This window comes from Protomyctophum bolini (assembly GCF_963924005.1).
Source record: "Protomyctophum bolini genome assembly, chromosome: 14".
Lineage (NCBI taxonomy): Eukaryota > Metazoa > Chordata > Actinopteri > Myctophiformes > Myctophidae > Protomyctophum > Protomyctophum bolini.
Window position 1 is genome coordinate 31,494,603 of NC_137875.1, and position 12,792 is coordinate 31,507,394.

A 12,792-nucleotide genomic window follows, 5' to 3' on the forward strand; every position below is an offset into this window, starting at 1 on the left:
TAACCTACTGAGTTAATCAGCCTTATGGTGCCATGGGGGGAAATGTTTATTTATTTTCAGCCTATTCCTCACTAGCAGCCATAAAAGCAGACCTAATCCCCCCCAAAACTCTTAACTATTTTTAAACAAATCTATCAATACATTAGTTGTCCTGATGGAATTGTCTTAATTTACAGAATCCCCATGCATGTCTGTGAAGCACCTCTACTGTATGTGTGTCAGTGATTGCACTGCATTTAGCCGAGAACAGTTTTAGCTACATGTTACAGATTTAGATTATGACGGCTGACCATTGTGGGTGGTGCACTTCCATCTAATTTATATCCAAGCTTTTGAACAAAATGTGAAAAGTGATTGTAAGAAAGCAAAAACACTGTGTGTTACTACAATGCAAACCATGGGGATTAAATTCATAGTATGAGCTGAACTCCAAACAGCATTCGGGAACCTAGGTGTTTCACTTAGAGTATTCGTTTTATTCTTCTTTCTTTTAATCTGGCAAGCTTGAAACATTGTTATAATGAGACACAAATGATTGTGATAGTGTCCATTAGAGTTGATAAATGAGACTCAGGGCAACTTACTCAAGAATCAGACTAATTATGTAAAAGAACGCATGAGTGAACATCAATCAGTAATGTGCAGTACCTGTGTGAAAAAACAAATTATCGGCATGAACATTGTGTTAATTGCCTGTCATATCATTGCCGTACACAGTTCTTAATAGTAAATGTTACAGATAAAGATTTGTATTGTGAACCCTTTCATCTGAAGAGTTTTTAGTTAGGAGAAAATTCAATGTTTTCACCATTCTCCCCGAAAATACAACGTTATTGATTTGGTTCTTCCAATTTATTTATTTTTCTCACACTTTCACTGCGATCACATTGTTTCTGTCAAGTCTCACCAAGCAGCGTGGTCTCTCCAGGTCCTTCCAGGACCTGTCCAAGCAGGTGGACCAGGTCTACGGGACAGTGAGGGACTCTGCTGTCTATGACTACTTCCGGGCCAAAGGCACCAACCCTCTGGAGCAGGACAGCACCTTCGCTGAGCTTTGGAGGACCATCAACAGGAACAATGGCCACGAGAACTCTGTCCCCAGCGCCTCTGATGGTATTAAAAAGGTTAGTGCCCAATATTACTATAGTTCTTGGTCAACGTTCTGGAGCAAACCTTTAAGAGTTGAATTAAGTCGAGCCATCCTGATTTTAAACATGATAACATTATTATATTTGTTCTGCGGCTAACGTTGCAGTTAGTTGCCTCATTGTCTATGAAACACCACCAAAACTGTGCTGAAAGGTTGCTGTCAGCAGGGGGAGTGGGGAATACCTTTTTGCAGAGCGCGGGACACCTGATGGGCGCTTGTTTTACCCCGCCGGGCCATCAGTGGGGTATTGTTCATTTGGACTGGTTATATAACCTCACGGAAACTATGCCTAAACCTAACCTTAACCCTAACCTCACAAAAACTATGCCTAAATCTAAATCTTAATCCTTAATACTACAGTATATTGTCCGAAAGTACAGAATTCATTCCATATGTTGACCTGACCTCATCAAACTCTTAGATCTCCATATTTGGAGCTGACCTGTTCTGACATAACTCCTGCTTTTTAACTGTGCTGGATTAAGCAGCTCTGTTTTTTCAGCGCGACCTCACCCTTCAGGGCGAGGACACTTCTCGCCCTCAGGGCGTCTAAACTGGTTATTATACATTCTGGATTTGCACTCCATTGGCTCATTGGTAGAACATATTTTTAAAGTCATTGTACATGTGAATGCAGATGCTTGGTGGTTGTGCACATCTTATTATCTCCCATACAGCCTGCGCAGGGTCTGCGCTCGACGCACGCATGCACGCACGCGGAGCTCTGGTTGAATCCATTCATTGTCAATTGGAATTTAATGTTTGTTTAGGACAAGGTTTATGGACAGACACCAAAAGCATTTTCCCTTGGAGTCATATGTAGTCACGTCATAGATGACTGGATGGCCACATGAATCCACATTGGAGTGATGGAACCCAAGGTCCACATTATTTCCTAGTGGTTCATTATTAGATCACTTGGTTGTGCATGTAAACCCATTCCCCAGGAACAACATGCTGTTTTGCCCGATGTGCTGTTTTGCCAATGGCTTGTTTTAATGCACCTCTAGCAAATTAGCAATGCGTCTTGGTGCAATCACCCCCTAATGGTGTTGTTTTTATCAAATAGACTGTAATAATCAGCACCAATGTGGGGAGTTGCAGCATTATTGTTTTCCCTTTAGTAAGAAAATGAGGCAAATGTGGCCTCAGACATGGGGTCATAACAACTAATTTAATATGATCAATGTTATAATATCATCATCTGAAATGAATCTTCTCAAACTTCCACATTCTTAAAAAGTGTTTTGCATTTGACTTGATTTATACTTTTTTATGCGTGCCAGGCAGTTTCACCCACTGAAAATAACCCATCTCCTGTCCATGTAAAAGTAACCCATCTACTGAAAATAACCCATCTACTGTCCATGTAAAAGCTCACAATGTGTCTGCATTGCTTATAAAGTATATACTTTTATGTACAAATCAGGTTTAAGAGCAATCCAAGGGGAATAATCCTGAATGTCTGAATTTATAAAATTGGTGGGTGATTTAAATCACTTCAGCTACTTAAATTAGCAGTTGATTTGAGAACCTAGTTGTTTGACACATTATGCCACAATAGATATTGATCACAGAATCAATGAACCATTATTTTCAGTTGCAAAATCAGCTACATTAATTCCATTTTGATACATATTTTTAATTACTGTTGAACAATACTAAATCTGGGCAAACTTTGTTATTATTATGTGCGTCAGTGATTGCACTGCATTTGAAGTTATTATTATGTATAACTTCTCAAGACACAGGCATGCAGGCTGACACTGTGTCATTCATAGTGCACAGATTCACTGAGGTGTTGGATTGAAATGACATTCTTAATCTCTTATTATTATATTATAATCTGTTTTCATTCTCTCTCCCTTTTGTCACACACACAGGTCTAGTTTTGTCACATAATGCTATTATGGCCAAGAGCTCAAGCTGTGTTCTGTCACTGTGTGGGAGGTTTATCGGTATGGTGGTCTTCCTGCTTTTCAGGAGTCAACAGGTGCTCTGTTGAACACATTATCACATAACGCTAGTATGGCCAGTGTCTGATCCAAGAGCACAGCTGTGTTCTGTCTCCATGCGGAGGGATATCGATATGGTCTTCCTGTTTCAGGAATCAACAGGTGTTGAACACTTAGCTTAAGGTTGGTGCTGAACGGTCTGCTTTATGGGGGATTCTGATGATTCTGATGAATGAGCATCGCGACCTGTCATAGACATGCACAGAGCAAGTTCTGTCAGGGAACTCAGTGCAGTTGTTGGCGGCCGCCCATTGGGTCGCCTCAATTCCACGTCCACATCCACTCATCCAATCACACACTCATATAATTCTTAGGCTTCGTATCAGCAATCGGCAATCAAACAAAAAAGTTTGATGAAAACAATGTGACTCCCATTGGAAAAGCATTGTGGTGGCCCAAAAAAACGGCCAAACATTGCTTGATTGGTGTTTGGTACGTGTGAATGAGGCCTCAGACCGCTCTATTTAATCTGGAAATTTGCACTGCTCATTCCTTTTTGCTTTAGCTGCTGCTCATGCTGCTGCTGCTAGGCTCACCACTCGCTGTCTTTACATAAAAGCAGATCCAATTAATCGCCAAACCATAATAAATATATTGCTCATTTTATATTCAACCCACACTCTCTCACACACACACACACACACACACACACACACACACACACACACACACACACACACACACACACACACACACACACACACACACACAATAATCATCCAGTAATTAAACAAATTATATTCAGTGAACTAGATTTAGATATACACACTTGTCTTTAAGCCTCCTTATTATTTAAACGGCTAATTGCATGGTGTGCATGGCGTAGATCAGTCAATATAAAATGGCACTTTTCAGCCTTTACCTCCTCCAGCTCCAGACAAGTTTGACTGAGCCCTTTATTCAAAAATGGGGGGAAAAACAAGACTTAATCATTACTTGATTGCCGCACTCTTCATCGCCAATGAAGCAGGATAATTAGCACCGTTATGCATTTCATTACAATTTTACCATGATTTGAAGGAGAATAAATGACAACCTGCCATGTGCTGCTATTCCAGGCATCAAGGCATGGGTTTGAACTGTGTGTGAGAGACAACGAGTGACTAAGGGAGGGAGGGGGGCGAGATAGATTACTTTCTAAATCCTGATGCCTGTCTTAAAGCAGCTGAACATTCAGGACATTCAGTGCAGTTGAAATGGCCTGTTCACAGTTTTCTTCACGGACAGCACAGCATTACCTTGGAAGACACTAGAGACATTGGGGGTAGAGGGAGGGGGGACAGGACAGGACAGGCAGAACAAAAAACAAGCTCATGCTCTGAAAGCATTTCAGACAGTCAGAGGTCGACCTTGCTCTACAGAGATTCCTACTGTGAGAGCCCAAGGCTAGAACATACATGACATGTGTCTAGAATGCTTCACACTCAGGACATGCTAAGAAAATGATGCTAACCTTATTCCAAACAATATGGATGAGAATTTGCATCAGTTTTGAACGGATAAAGTATTGTCTTCATGTTTTTCACTTTTTCAGCCTATCTATACACTATCATGCATTACGCATTCCATAATTAATTATGCAACCAATTACCTTCATCTACATTTTAGTTTAAATTCATGTCATGTCAGACATTTCTGATTGTTATTGCAGTCACTAGCCTACACCATGCATGAATATATTAATACATAAACATAATTAAATTAATTGATAAGCTACAATCTGTGGGTTGCATGTCCATTATATGGCTCCCTCACACAATGGAGAGAGATAATTGCGACAATGCCTGAATTAAATTAAAGACGGTGTCTGCTTAAACTTTATTGGCATTGTCAATTATCAGGTGACTGATACCTGATGCCTGACTACCTCCAACCACTGCAGCTGCTGTGCTAGGGTATTTGTATTATCATGCAGATTGGTCAAAATAAAGTCTTATTCATTAAAAAGCAGCTTTGATTAAAACATGAATAATGAATCTAAAACACATAACTTCTTTCTAAAAAGTTGCCAGCCTTGCTTTGCATATCAAAGTAGCGCACTGGGCATGATCTGTCTACCACTGACCCGTCTACCGCTAAACATCGTGCCTCGCGGTGCTTTTTCTTGCTTTTAAAGAGTTTGAAGTAGCAATAGAGATAACTGCCGGGGACAATTTGATCAAGTAGCTTGGTCAAGACGTCATGATAGGCCCCCCACACGCGACATGTGCGCTGAACGCAAAATTCTAGTCGTCTTTGACTCTTTCAAAGACTTGTGTTCAAGTGATTTGTGTGTCTGTGCATCTGTGCGGGTGAACTGTTGTGTACTGTCCAGGTGAAGAGGGAGTCCTTTGCGTTTCTGTGGGACATGGCGGTGGTGGAGTACGCAGCACTGACGGATGATGACTGCACACTGACGGTAACGGGCAACAGCCTGAGCACCAGAGGCTACGGCATGGCGCTGCAGCATGGCAGCCCTTACAGAGACCTTTTCTCCCAGAAGTAAGTATAGGACACCATGTTAGTATTGTACCGGTACAATAATGAGGCTGTTACATTTGTTTGCAGCAAGCCACATCTGATCTTCTCTTTAGCCTCTTCCAACCTACTTCCTTATTTTATAAACACATATTATTTATTTTTTATTTTTTTAACCCAGACACCTGCAGACAACAGACCTACAAGCTAACATAAAGCTTGTGGGCCTTCTATTTGCCATCACAAATTGTAAAACAGGGCTTAAGGGGTTAAATTTAGCTACCTTGTAGCCTGTATATTGTTGAATTAGTACATTTTCGTGGTAAATTATTTCATTGTTTGGATGCAACAGAATGTGTTAAAATTGATAGACATCAGCCATTATATTATCATACTTTTGTAAAGTGTCGGCTAACGAAATGCTCATTGATTTTCAAGCATCTGTTTTTTGTATTGATGTGCTTGCAGCCATCAGTATAGTTAGTTCGACCGTTACTAGCCCTATCTCTAACCCTAACCTAAACATAAGCGCAAGCACGGGAGCAGCGCATGTTCGCCCACCTTAATGCATGTTCGCCCACCTTAATGCATGTTCGCCAACCTTAATGCATGTTCGCCAACTTCAATGCATGTTCACCAACCTTAATGCATGTTCACCAACCTTAATGCATGTTCGCCAACCTTAATGCATGTTCGCCAACCTTAATGCATGTTCGCCAACCTTAATGCATGTTCGCCAAGTCGCCAACCTTAATGCATGTTCACCAACCTTAATGCATGTTCACCAACCTTATTGCATGTTCACCAACCTTAATGCATGTTCACCAACCTTAATGCATGTTCACCAACCTTAATGCATGTTCACCAACCTTAATGCATGTTCACCAACCTTAATGCATGTTCGCCAACCTTAATGCATGTTGGGACTAACAGGACTTCGGATCTATGGGCAGTCATCTCTTTTGAAAACATTGATACTTCAGCCCCGCCTGAATTTCTTACCGTGTCATTTAACTTTCTCTGAGAGTACAATGCGAATTACGTCCCCCAGGGGCCTGTACTTGGTTCCCTACCTTTTTCACACTACACCAAATGTCTTCGCTGAAAATAGGCAATGTGCAAGGTTGTAGATTCATTTTATACAAGAATGTGTATGGGAGAAAATAAAAGGTCAAAATGTACTGGCATAAGTGTGTGTCTGTCAGTCACACATACACAGTGTGTCAGACACACTACACTGTGCACGAGTGACACGAGCAGAGGGCATCAATAATGAGTCCGTGGAACGCAGGCCTCCCCAGGGGAAGAGATTCAGAGTCTTGCTGCTGTTTCCAGTCAGCCATCATTATTCTCCACCACAGCATCCATCCATACCTCTCCATGGCCCCATCACCCACCCACTCTCCGTAAGCTAACTAATGGGTTGGCTGTAGCATTCGCTCATCTCTGTGGCAGCGATTATTCGACTTGATATAAAACTCATTTGTTCTGAAACTGCTTTTGTTTTTCTCTTGCCCGTGTTTACGTGGGACTGTGCTCATGATTCTTGTAGAGTTTAGTAATAGATGCAACAAGTCAATATTTTGTCTTCCCCCTCTGCTTAACCTACAGTACAAACTAAACTATTCACAGCACTCTTTGACTATGGTTGCTAAATGCTAATGAGATGAAAATCAATGCTAACACATTACTAGTGTGCATTATGGATTGTGTTTTCGCTGTCCGAAATGAATTATATTTTAAATTTTACTTAATGTACTCTGGTTGGTGTCTTGAATGGTTTTCGTCGCCATCTGTGTATGAATGGGTGAATGTAATGCACAATCTCTGTAAAGTGCCTTGGATAAAGGCGCTATACTGTATAAATGCATTTTTAAAGCAAGGACGCCCGCAAGACTCCAATGTCTTAGTTTCTCTGAACAGTCTTACCGGGTGCGTGGTTGAGGAAAGTTAACTTTACAAGAAATGCTCTAAGGAGAGAATACTAGCACTCACGGACAGTATATCTGATAGTATAACGCTGACGAAGGCTATACTGTGAAACGCGTACGTTGTGCTGTCTGCTCTACAGCACACTGTGAAACGCGTACGTTGTGCTGTCTGCTCTGCAGCATACTGTGAAACGCGTACGTTGTGCTGTCTGCTCTACAGCACACTGTGAAACGCGTACGTTGTGCTGTCTGCTCTGCAGCACACTGTGAAACGCGTACGTTGTGCTGTCTGCTCTGCAGCATACTGTGAAACGCGTACGTTGTGCTGTCTGCTCTACAGCACACTGTGAAACGCGTACGTTGTGCTGTCTGCTCTGCAGCACACTGTGAAACGCGTACGTTGTGCTGTCTGCTCTGCAGCATACTGTGAAACGCGTACGTTGTGCTGTCTGCTCTGCAGCATACTGTGAAACGCGTACGTTGTGCTGTCTGCTCTGCAGCATACTGTGAAACGCGTACGTTGTGCTGTCTGCTCTGCAGCATACTGTGAAACGCGTACGTTGTGCTGTCTGCTCTGCAGCATACTGTGAAACGCGTACGTTGTGCTGTCTGCTCTGCAGCATACTGTGAAACGCGTACGTTGTGCTGTCTGCTCTGCAGCATACTGTGAAACGCGTACGTTGTGCTGTCTGCTCTGCAGCATACTGTGAAACGCGTACGTTGTGCTGTCTGCTCTGCAGCATACTGTGCCATATTAAAATAATAAAAGTGCCTTAAACCAAATGTCCGTGAGTGCTGGTATTCTCTCCTTAGATAACTTCTTGTAAAGCTATATAAATGCACCATTTACCATTTATATCACACTGGTCCTCCACGACCTCTACTGGCTGCCTGTCAAACACAGAATCCAGTTCCCAAAACCACAACATTCTCCTCGCCTATAGGGCACTCCACAATGTGGCTCCCCCTCCTCAAGCCACATGTTCCGTCCCGTTCCCTCAGGTCCGGTGATGCCGGCCTCCTATTTTAAGAGCAGGCTCCGAACCTGAGGCCTGGAGGCAGCCTTCTCTGTGGCTGCCCCATCCTTCTGGAATGCACTCCCCAAACATATCAGAGATGCCCCCTCCCTCCCTAGGAGTCCCTACATTCAAAACCGCCCTGAAGACCAGAATTGCCTTTCCGAGTTGACTCAGTTTCATCCATCCATCCATCCTTCCATCCATCCGTCTTCAACCGCTTATCCGTAGTCTGGTCACAGGGGCAACAGCTCCACCAGAGAGCTCCAGACTTCCCTCTCCAGTGTCATTATCTGTTTTGACATTTTGTATGTTCTTTTTCCCGTTCTCAGGATCCTGGAGCTGCAGGAGAAAGGAGACCTGGACATCCTGAAACAGAAGTGGTGGCCGAGGAAAGGCCGCTGTGACCTGGACAGCCATGCAGAAGCCCACCCCGAGGGGAGGGCCCTTCGGCTCCACAGCTTTGCGGGGGTCTTTTGCATCCTGGCCGCGGGGCTTCTGCTGGCCCTCCTGGTGGCCGCCCTGGAGACCTGGTGGAATAGCAACCACTGCCGGAGAGAGCAGCCCAAAGAGGTGACCACCGACAACTCGCCAGGCCAGTGCCCTGGCCCATGCCCAACCCTGCTAACCCCGAACCGGGCCGTGGTGGTGGCCGCGGGCCACCCGGCCGCGTCAAGGCCCCGGTCAAGACCCAGACCCCCGGGCCCCCCGGTCCTGCCCAGAGATGCCACTGCCACACTCTACTTTATGGATCCAGCAGGCAGTGACGCCAGCCCCGATTTAGTAGAGCTGCAGTACACCCAGTTATAATAGGTGTGCCCCTGCCCGGACCATGATAGTCCAAACATCATTTCAACTATCTACTCATGCCTTCTCATGTTGGGAGAGAGGTGGGGGTGATTTGTCAGGGACTTATTCGAGGTTTCGGTCCCAAGAAACTGTGACTGTGATTCTTTCTCATACTGAATTTGATCAATTATTCAAATTTTTGGCCAATACAATACCAGATTTATAATCACTGAGTGATATATTATAGATTATAGTGAGAGAACCACAGTCACAATGATGACAGCCGATAGTGTGGCAAATTCACAAATATAATTATTGAAATTGTGTATGAGCTATGGCGATGTGTACTTCAGTTGTGCAATATAGCTCTATTTAGCTCATCCATTCAAGTCTTAACATTAGAACACTGAATTCATCTAGTTGCCGTGGAATGGGCAGCCCTTTTGCATGAGGTGTCCAGACAACTAAGGCTTGACATGGATCCCTAAACTAAAGTGTGAGCACAAACAATCGCTCCATAACTCTAAGCCTTGTGTCGCCTGTTTGACTTGAACGTCCCATAATGCAGAGCCACTGGACAAGGACACACACATGAAAAGTGCAAATCTATCCTGAAATCTGCTAACCTATGGTCATTCAAACTTCCCTCCAAGTTTGAATTGCTGATACAGATTTCAGATTAACATCAAGTCTTGTTTATTGCTGCTCTCATAATGGCCACATAATGCTGTAATATTTCCAACCTAACTGCTGCTGTTATTGGCAGCATATTTTAACTAAATGTGTTTGTAGCCTACAACAGATATTCCATCATTATTGTGTCAGTAGACTTGTCTTGAGATGTGGTACCTTCCTAACCCCTACAACAGCACAATCATATGTAGACATTATGACAGCCATTGCAAGTGAAAACCTACTGTAAACCTATACACCTATGAGCCATTTTAGCAGAGTAACGGCTTATTACAATTATATGTCAATGTCCGGATAAGCACAAAGGGACCTTTTTGGTTATACATGGTTGTCTATGATCTTTGGCAGGTGACTAAGGATTACAGTCTGGAAAGGGTCTCTGGTCCATTGACATATAATGACATAACAAGTACTTCACCGGAAGGCAGGCGGGACATATGGACAGACAGAGAGGGAGACTGGGAGGAGGCAGAGGCTCTTGACACAGGTCAGGATAGGCCTAATATACTGGATGATCATTGGCTTTGACGAACAGAAGGGGGTGGGGGCATGGGGCTCTGCGGTGTGGGTGTTAGATTTTGGTTGCTTCATAAATCATCTCACCCCATGATCTCTGCTGTTTGCTCATTGTCTTGTCGGTCTACTATATGGCTTTGGTTCTATAGGTGCATGGGGGATAGAGTTTTGACTTAACTGCAGTATGGAGGACAGAGAGCAGCTAAACAATCTTCCATATGATATGATTTGCCTGAGAATTTTATTTCAACATAGAACTACTGTTTTCTGACCTTTTGTCCTCCCCTCACTCATACCGTGTTTGTGTCACTCATGGATGCCCATTCTGATGGTAGAAAGAACAAAGTCTTAGATGAATGATGCTTATGATTTAGGTGGAAAGGCACGCAATATTTCCACCTTTTCCTCTTCATTTGGATCACATTTTCTCATGACGTCTGATCCACTGGCATTTCATTTCAACCTGTCTTGTGAACAAAAGGTGCTCTTCATGCAGTAGTATCCTGTTTGGCACCTTAAGGCACATACTGTAGACACTTCACTGGTGGAGACAACACACTATTGCATGAAGAGGCTCCGTTTTAAGTGAGAGATCTTACCTCATAAGATCCTCTATTTGAGATTCTGTTCTTAAGGTAATGTCTCAGCAGTATAATTGGCTGTTTGCTGCTGTATCGTTTGAGTTTCTTGAATGAAGCTGGACTTAATGTATGTATGTGTCATTTTGGCATCATTCAACCTGACACATTAATGAAGAAAAATAGACTAACTATCCCTAACTGGATATTGATTGTTGGATTGACGATGTTAAAGTAACTGTTAATGACCTATATCTTTCTCCCACGTCTGTCCCACCTCTGTTGTTTTCAATTCCTCATTTTACCATATCCACCCATCTTTACTCGCTTCTCACTATCACTTTCACTCTGTACTTTTTCCACCACCTTCTAAAATCTGCATCTTCCTCATTCTTCAACTAAAACCCCCGTCCACTATCATTTCTCAATCTGTCCTGATCATTCCACTTCCTCTCTCCCCCACTCTCATCCATCCATCCATGCATCCAGGACAAAGAGATGAATCTGGAGCAGGTGCACCAGCGTTTGAACAGCCTCCTGGACGAGGACATGGCCCACAAGCAGCTGCCCGGCCAATCTATCGAGATCTCTGCCCTGGACATCGGCAGCATGCAGCCCAGCCAGTCCCTGGAGGGCTTGTCTGTACGGGACTACCAGACCCACCGGGGGGTGCCTCCGCTCTCTGTGACAACCTTCCTCCAGGAGGGTCGTGGGGCAGGAAGGACACTGGGCGCGTCCGGTGGCAGGACCTTGCCCCTGCCCCTCAGCAGCGCCACCATGCCCTCTATCCGCTGCAAGCACAGGGCGCCCAACGGGGGGCTCTTCCGCCAGAGCCCCGTCAAGACACCCATGCCAATGTCCTACCAGTCAGTGCCAGGAGGACCCATCCCAGAAGCCATTGAGCCCAGCCACGGGACGTCCATCTGAGCACGTTGGAACCTCGAAAGACACTCAAAGCTCAAACTGAACGGTGGAGAGCGACGTAGGGTGAATATGGACTGGAGGGATATTCATAAAACATGGACAAAAAAAAGAGGCTTTTTATTATCAGTGAAGAGGAATCGGTGTGGCCACAGGAAAGGACAGTAAAGGACTTCTGTGTACATATTTGTAAGTACAAAGAAAGAGGTGATGTTAAAAAACAAAGTGTATTTTGAATATTCTCAAAAGTTGAGTTTAAAAAAACAGCTATAAAAGTATTAAAAAAATGACTGTTTGAATGGCTTTGTAAATTTTGTTCTAAAGAATAAAGGTGACAATTCTTTGTGGTTGTTTTCTATAAGTGCCAAGTTCAAAGATGTTTTCTTTCAAATGAACATTTAACTGAATGTACTATGAGAATCTATGAAAAAAATATATACATTTCACACTTCAAAGACACTGAAAGAATTGATCTGTTTCATATGAAAAAAATAAAAAGATTATAGAAAAAGTGTGAAATGTGTGCTTGTGTCTCACTTTGAATGTCTTCAGGTTGAATACAAAGTGTGTGTGTGTGTGTGTGTGTGTGTGTGTGTGTGTGTGTGTGTGTGTGTGCACAAGCGTTCTGTTTTCTTTTCTTTTTTTTGCTATGTGATTGAAAGAAGATCAGATCAGTTTACCAGGCAACAAGCCACACTTGCCGCTCAACCAGTCAAAATACCATTG

At 43.4% G+C, this 12,792-nt stretch overlaps 1 protein-coding gene across 2 annotated transcripts in view; it reads left to right on the forward strand.

Moving 5' to 3' along the window:
* The window catches only part of grid1a (glutamate receptor, ionotropic, delta 1a), a 292,626-nt gene extending 280,230 nt beyond the window's left edge, over positions 1-12,396 (forward strand). For both annotated transcript variants that reach the window (XM_080781653.1, XM_080781654.1), the window contains exons 12-15: positions 929-1,124; positions 5,480-5,646; positions 8,902-9,142; positions 11,635-12,396. In XM_080781653.1, the coding sequence (XP_080637779.1) occupies positions 929-1,124; positions 5,480-5,646; positions 8,902-9,142; positions 11,635-12,072 (1,042 nt within the window). In that variant the 3' untranslated portion in view covers positions 12,073-12,396. The remainder of the gene's footprint in view (positions 1-928; positions 1,125-5,479; positions 5,647-8,901; positions 9,143-11,634) is intronic.
* Positions 12,397-12,792: the final 396 nt, after the last annotated feature.